Source organism: Sinohyriopsis cumingii, chromosome 5 (assembly GCF_028554795.1).
Source record: "Sinohyriopsis cumingii isolate HCF-2022 chromosome 5, ASM2855479v2, whole genome shotgun sequence".
In the NCBI taxonomy this organism is placed as follows: Eukaryota; Metazoa; Mollusca; class Bivalvia; order Unionida; family Unionidae; genus Sinohyriopsis; species Sinohyriopsis cumingii.
In genome coordinates, this window is record NC_142965.1 from 110,676,434 (window position 1) to 110,683,534 (window position 7,101).

Sequence of the window (7,101 nt, forward strand, 5' to 3'; positions counted from 1 at the left end):
TCAGTATTTCTGTACAATGCACGAGAAGTATAGAACAGAAAGTTTTTTTTTTTTAAATATCGTTGTTGTTGTTGTTGTGGGGTTTAACGCCATTTTTCAGTACACGATAGGCTATACATGGCGGCCAGTATTAATGGTGGATTAAAATATCGTAAAAATATCCGTGATATGATATTTGAACGAAATAGTGCTATGAAATGACGAGATATTGCAAGGTCAGTGACGCAGCAAGAAATCGCAAGACTTAATCCTGCAGCTTTCTCCCGATTAGAGACCTATTTAAGAATGAACGCTGTTTTTTCAAGCCACATTTCGGGTAGCGTATTAAATTTGGTACCGATGTTTAGCTCAGTCATTCGACTGTGTATCCCTATCAAAAGTTTGACTTAATATCATATTTTTATGGAATGCCAAATCATTTTCCCACGGTACCGTTCGACATGTACCTGATCGCGCCCGCTTAATATGCAAACAACAACGTCCTGAATAGAATACTACCTTCTCACTGGCCAACTGAAAATAAGTTATAAATAAATACAGGACGTCACGTTTCTTTAACCAATGAGAGGACAGTATTCCATTCAGCGCTTTGTTGTTGCATATTACGCGGGTGCGATCAGGTACATAAACGGACTGATATTCAGTCAAACATTTGATAGGGATACACAGTCGAATGCCTGAGCTAAACATCGGTACCAAATTTATTACGCTACTCGAAATTTGGCTTGAAATAACAGCGTTTATTACTAAATGTGCCGTGCAAGAAAGGAGAGAAGTGTCCTTCCTTGTGGTTATTATATAGTACAAGTATGAAAGGTCAGGTACATAGACGGACTGATATTCAGTCAAACATTTGATAGGGATACACAGTCGAATGCCTCAGCTAAACACCGGTGCCAAATGTATTACGCTACTCGAAATCTGGCTTGAAATAACAGCGTTTATTCTTAAATGTGCAGCGCGAGAAAGGGGGGAAGTGTCCTCCTTTGTGGTTATTATATAGAACATGTATGAAAGGTCAATTTTAAGCAACGATACGAGCCCATGTGGATCAATGTAGGTTGAAATTAGGTTGTATAAGAATCAAGCAGCATACGACTTTTCAACAAAGATGTCATCACTCGTTCTCTACTGCGTATTAAGGTTCAATACAAATGCTTAGAGGACAAATTAATGCCCGTCGGAATGAAATGGCGAGACAGCGAATGCGATTAGTGAAGAAAATTATATATACATATGCTGAAAACACTAGGTGTTGAAATTAGAGTCAATTTGGATACCTACTGTGAAAGATTTTTTTAAAAATGTTATTGAATTACACATTGAGAGAACTAAAGCCTAATAGTGTTATAATGTTATAAGCATTAACATACCACGAGAGAGAGAGAGAGAGAGAGAGAGAGAGAGAGAGACAGACAGAGACAGAAACAGAGAGAGAGAGATTACTTTCTTCTTTCGCATTTTTCTTTGGTCGGGTCTGGATCCGGGTGACAGTCTACAAGGGCCTCCGTTCTGGAAGCGGAATCAGATTTTTTCGGTTTCTGGAAATGGAGGATCAGACCAACCGCGAGGGAAATTCCGAGACATAAAGTTAAAAACAGGGCAAGCAGAAGCGGTCGTTTGCTTTTTTTCTTTGCAAGCCCAGCCTCTTTTCCATCAGTCATCATCAGCTTTCAAATTAGATATACTTTAAGTCCGAGACTTACTTTTCCAATCAATCTTATGACTAGTTGCTCAACGTTTTGCCACAACTAGTAACATATGACTGAATATCGTATTTGTAAATAATAAATTAAGGTGTGCAATGTATGAGGATATGATTCATGTTCCCTGTTTATAATACCTGTCTTGACAATTATCAGTGAAATGACGTTGCATGAAAATTATCTAAAAAGAAGACGTAACTAAAGGTCGAAGTTGGCCTTAATAATCAATAAGATCTCACTGTTTCAGGTAAATGCCCTCTTGTTTTATAATCCAAGTTTAAAATCCAGTCTTCAGATAAAGTCTGTCCGAGGTTTCGTGTCAGCTGGCGTGTAAGGACTTATGTTTCTTACCTCTGTACATACTGAAGAGGCCGGAAACCAAGTTACAGAGGCATTGTTCGCATGACTTGTTTGCTTAATAGATATGAAATAACTGTGCTGTTCATCAGCTAAAAACATGCCACTATTTTACTCCCGGGTAAGATATACGTGAGATATGAATGACTTCACAGTCTATGGTGAGTTATAATATAGGAAACTAAATCTCACTTTGTATACAGTAAGCGTACACATTTTGTTCTGCAATTTCCATTTCACATTTTCCAGCACATAAATGTCGGGGATACTGAAAGTTACGTTTTGAGTTTAGATGTTGGTTGCAGGTACAATGCCATACAAAGCAGTGCAAATTTAAAGACAATTCCAACGATTCTTATTAAAATGTATAAGTTGTACAGAATTTTAAGGGAGGTATTTCTGCGCCAATATATTACACCTTTTCCCATTTTCATGATATTTTAACGAGGCAAATTAATTTACAATAATATTGAAAGTATTAACGGCAGATAAGACATGTCAACACAAAGCGTCACTCCGCAAATTTATGAGAGTGAATGAAATATTTGTAAAGGCCCGGATGTGTGTCAATAATGCTGCGCCAAAGTAAAGCAACTATTGAACTATGAGCCATCTAAGGAGGTAAAGACATATATTTCACTGACTTATCCATAGTAATTTGATAATACTATGGAACCAAGGATACGGTTGACCCCTTTTATGCCTTTGCAATTAATAAGGGCATTTCCTTCCATATATTGGCTACAATCCTTCAGATGCAGAGAAATTAATTCCTTTTAGTGGAGAGAAATAATGCAACCATTTGAGAATTGTGCTTCATATCAGTGTTCGTAACGTGTAACTTTCTAGAGTATGTGGACCGCTCCAGTGGCCTAGTGGTTAGAGCGTCCGCCTCGGATGCGGGAGGTCGTGGGTTCGATCCCCGGCCGAGTCATACCAAAGACTTACAAAAATGGTACTAACAGCTGCCTCGCTTGGCGCTCAGCATTAAGAGGTTAGTGTTAGGCCTGGTGTCAGGATAATGTGACTGGGTGGGACATCATGCTACATGTCTGCGGCATGATGCCCCAGTGCTAGACATCACTATAAACTGCCACACTGCAGACATCATAGCGATATGACTGAAATTTGTTTAATGCTACGTTAAAAATGCAAATCACATGACATCTAGAGTATGTGGATCAGTGATATGAATACTAGTGATACAACGCTTTCAGGTGTACAGTTTGCTCGGGAGTGTTTGCCTCGTCTGCTGTTTATAATCGTGAGATTTCATAAGTATTTTCTTTGTTATGTAGGCCAGCTGAAGCACAAGGAGACGTAGATTATGCACACTAGCAATCTGCCTGGCTACATGACGCTGTTTTACTACGCAGCGAGTTCCCTTTTGGTACAAGATATATAGGTAATATCAAAGTCCGTTAAATAATACTTAGGAGGTTAACGCCCCAAAATACAAGTTTTTTTTTCCAACTCGATTAAAAATTCTTGCTTGTAGCCGCGAAACATTACGTCAAGATTTATATACATGTTGAAAACGTTATGATAAACACAAGTGTTCACTTAGACCTTGGCGAGCGCTCTTCTGTTAGAACGATGTGTACGATTAAGGACAGCTTTTATCTATGTCAACGGTAAACATACGTGTATAATGCCATGATAAAGTAAAACGTAAAATGCAATTTTGAGTACAAAGTTTTAAAAGGTAATATATAAGAATTACCCAATCCTATAAGACTAGCGCTACCGCACACAAACTTGTATTTACAAAAAGACTGACCATTGAACTTTTGTTTGTTTATGATGAATTATGTGTGCATTTACGTAACAATTAAGTCGAACACTGTTGCATTTCTTCGTGAATATGGTGTGTGCATAATCTGCAGCAAGCGGTATATCATATTTATCTACCTCACATTATCTGTCTTTCTGCCTGTTTGTCATTCTATATTTCTATATATACATCAACAGACACATAAAACATACACATAATAATACTATTTTTGTATTTTATAACAAACGCAAGACGGGAATGTTTCTTGTTGAAAAGACCTGTCATCGCTATTTACTTTTTTATATTATAAAGAACAACAAAAAAGCTACAAATAAAATAAAACAAAAACAAAAACCTCGGCAAAACATATCATTTGTATAAACTATTAAGACAGTTTACAAATTTTAGAAGAAACTCACAAGATTTGGATAATAATGAAAATAAAAATTGACCTCCAAGTCTTCGGTCCATGTGGATTGTACGTTTGATATTTCAACTGGTAAGCTCGAATGGAAAAATCACAAAGTTTAGAACAAAAAGAATATATATATATATATATATATATATATATATATATATATATATATATATATATATATATATATATATATCAAATACTATGTTGAAAGACCATCATTGTGTAATGACTTTTTAATAATACCCCTACCATTAATATTTATAGAAATGCATCACTGGTGTTTATAATCAGGATTAGTACAATTTGTAACAACTTACCGATTTTAAAATGAAAATCGTAATGCACAAGACTTAGTCATTTCATTCATTAGTATATATTTTTCTAATGCGACGAGAGAGAGAGAGAGAGAGCGAGAGAGAGAGAGAGTGCATAATGTTTAGGTTTAGTATGCACTTTAACCAAACGAGGGTTTAGTTAATAACATGGTGGTCATATTTGCATGGGGCGAGTCCATAGTTTTAGTTACCAGGAGTTATGTCGTGTATCGTCTTCGATAAGCTCCGAATAATTCCGTAAATTTCCGTAAATTTGGGAGTTACGTCCCTTATTAGCCTTGTTCATAAAAGTTAAAAGACATGTCCTTCTTATTTTGTTCTTTTTTTCTGTTGAGATTTAATAAAACTCGATAGTGTACATACTGATCAGAAAACACAGATTTTAGCTTGTATGTATGTATGTGTGGTTTAAAGGGGTTCTAGACGTGCTCGGGGTACGGCGAGCAAATATAGCACTGTATCATCCGAAAAACAGTTTTGTCAAAAGAAATTAAGAGGAAATCTAATTATATTTAAAATGCGAAATGCCACTGAACGTAAATTAAGATATGATTCTAACCTGATGATGATTATGAAGGATAAGTATGATGGGTGGTTGTATTATTATTTTTATTATTATTATTGTTATTATTATTATGACATAATTTGTTAGTAAAAGTAAAAAGATTGAAATTTTCTCTAAATTGTATTAAAAGTAATTTTTGATGAAATGATATTGAAAGTAATTTTTTATTAAAATATATTCAGTTTAAATCCTCTTTTTTCGGTATTACAATTATATACTATTTAATACTGATTGCGTACGCCCTTATGTGCAAAAGGCAAAGCTCTCTATACATTTCCCTTGTATTATAAGTCAGCAAAAAACTACACTCGGTAGGTTGTGTAGATAGATGAACTAGACAAATTCCAAAGATTCTTTCTAAATGGGTAATTGAGCTGACGTTGCGGAATTGTCTAATGACATACATAGACCCAGACGATAGCATGTAAGAAACCATGTAGCCTCACTTTGAGATTCTGGCGAAACTCAGGAACCATACGTATGTCCATATTTGGCTACTTCCTAAGAAACTGTATAAAAACAGGAGACCTGTTTGACAATCAGTCTATGCGTAGGAATCTCAAAGAGGCTTGTGTCGTTACAGGTAAGATTATCGTCTATGTACAATTTTGTTTATATAGTTTAAGGATTTTTAGTGTTTAGATGTTATCTAACATCAATACGTTGCAACATTGGATTATTTTAATATTTCTTTACTATTCTTTAATATAATGTATTGGAAAGTTTAATTGTTTGAAGAACTTATATTAACTTGTAATTATATTATTGATTATAGTAAAAAGCAATGTTCGCAACCAAATTCATTCTCAGTAATAGTTAATTTATAAATAAAATACTCTTTAAATAATAGAGCTTAATATGTTGACATTTTCGATTAAATTTAGTAAAATACATATTTAAATGATTACGGTATTAGTCTGAACTATTCAATTTTAGATTCTTTAGCTATCGTGAATTTATTCGATATTTAATTATCCGTATTATGTTCTAAGAGGTAGAAATTATACAAATCTCTTATATCCGTAATTTAAGTTTATTAAGATTGCTGTTGGAATGTTGATATTGGAATATAATTATGTTGAATATTTCAATTAAGAGTCCATTCGTCAGACTTTCGAAGAGGCTTTAGTCATTACAGCATCCCGAAGTACCCTCGCATCGCCATATTCCCCAGATGTAGCCATATCTACGCCGTCAAAGTGACACCTCTTTCAAGAAAGCTTGAACTTCTTGTTCCTTTCTCTCTCTCTCTCTCTCTCTCTCTCTCTCTCTCTCTCTCTCTCTCTCGTGTCATGGAAAACAGCATTATTAAGAGTTTATGAGACGAACATGTCTTAAAAGCTGGTGGAAATCCCTTTTCATAACAAGTGGTGGACGATTATCATGAATAAAGGTGTCACTCGGCATAATTACGATCCACAAGAGATGATGATGATGATGATGATGATATTCTTTTATTCCTCCATTTTCTGAAGAACCTTTTCGACCATCAGACTTCACGCCGTCCAGCTTTGCTACATCAACTCAGGAACGACTGGACAACTGTTGTATGTTTTCGTACTTTTCGCACACAAGAAGGGTCTGGTCTGAAACATCATCACCAGAAACATCACAAGGGTAACGAACACATTACACTTGAGACGATTTCCAGCATAAAATGTATACATCGCCAGTGAGAATTCTTCTTGCAGTAACACCTGAAATTCTCGAAATGTCGAATGCATACTATACCTAGTCCAGCCCTGAATTCGAGCTACCTATAACTCAGGCTGAAATACATCTACCCATGCCAAAAACAGAGATTTCCATGGTTCCAACAGCGACATCTCCACCATGCCCCGAGTCAACGACAGCAGCATTGACAGTCTCCTTCCCAGTGATAGTGACTTGAACTTTTACAATTTGAACTCTTTCTATACAACAGACAATACGTGTATTGTTTACTA

At 35.5% G+C, this 7,101-nt stretch overlaps 1 protein-coding gene across 1 annotated transcript in view; it reads right to left on the reverse strand.

Annotated features, from left to right (window-relative positions):
- LOC149799986 (sucrase-isomaltase, intestinal-like) overlaps positions 1-2,102 on the reverse strand; it is a 45,175-nt gene extending 43,073 nt beyond the window's left edge. Inside the window, exon 1 of the mRNA XM_089959516.1 lies at positions 1,447-2,102. Within this exon, the coding sequence (XP_089815642.1) occupies positions 1,447-1,667 (221 nt within the window). The 5' untranslated portion in view covers positions 1,668-2,102. The remainder of the gene's footprint in view (positions 1-1,446) is intronic.
- Positions 2,103-7,101: the final 4,999 nt, after the last annotated feature.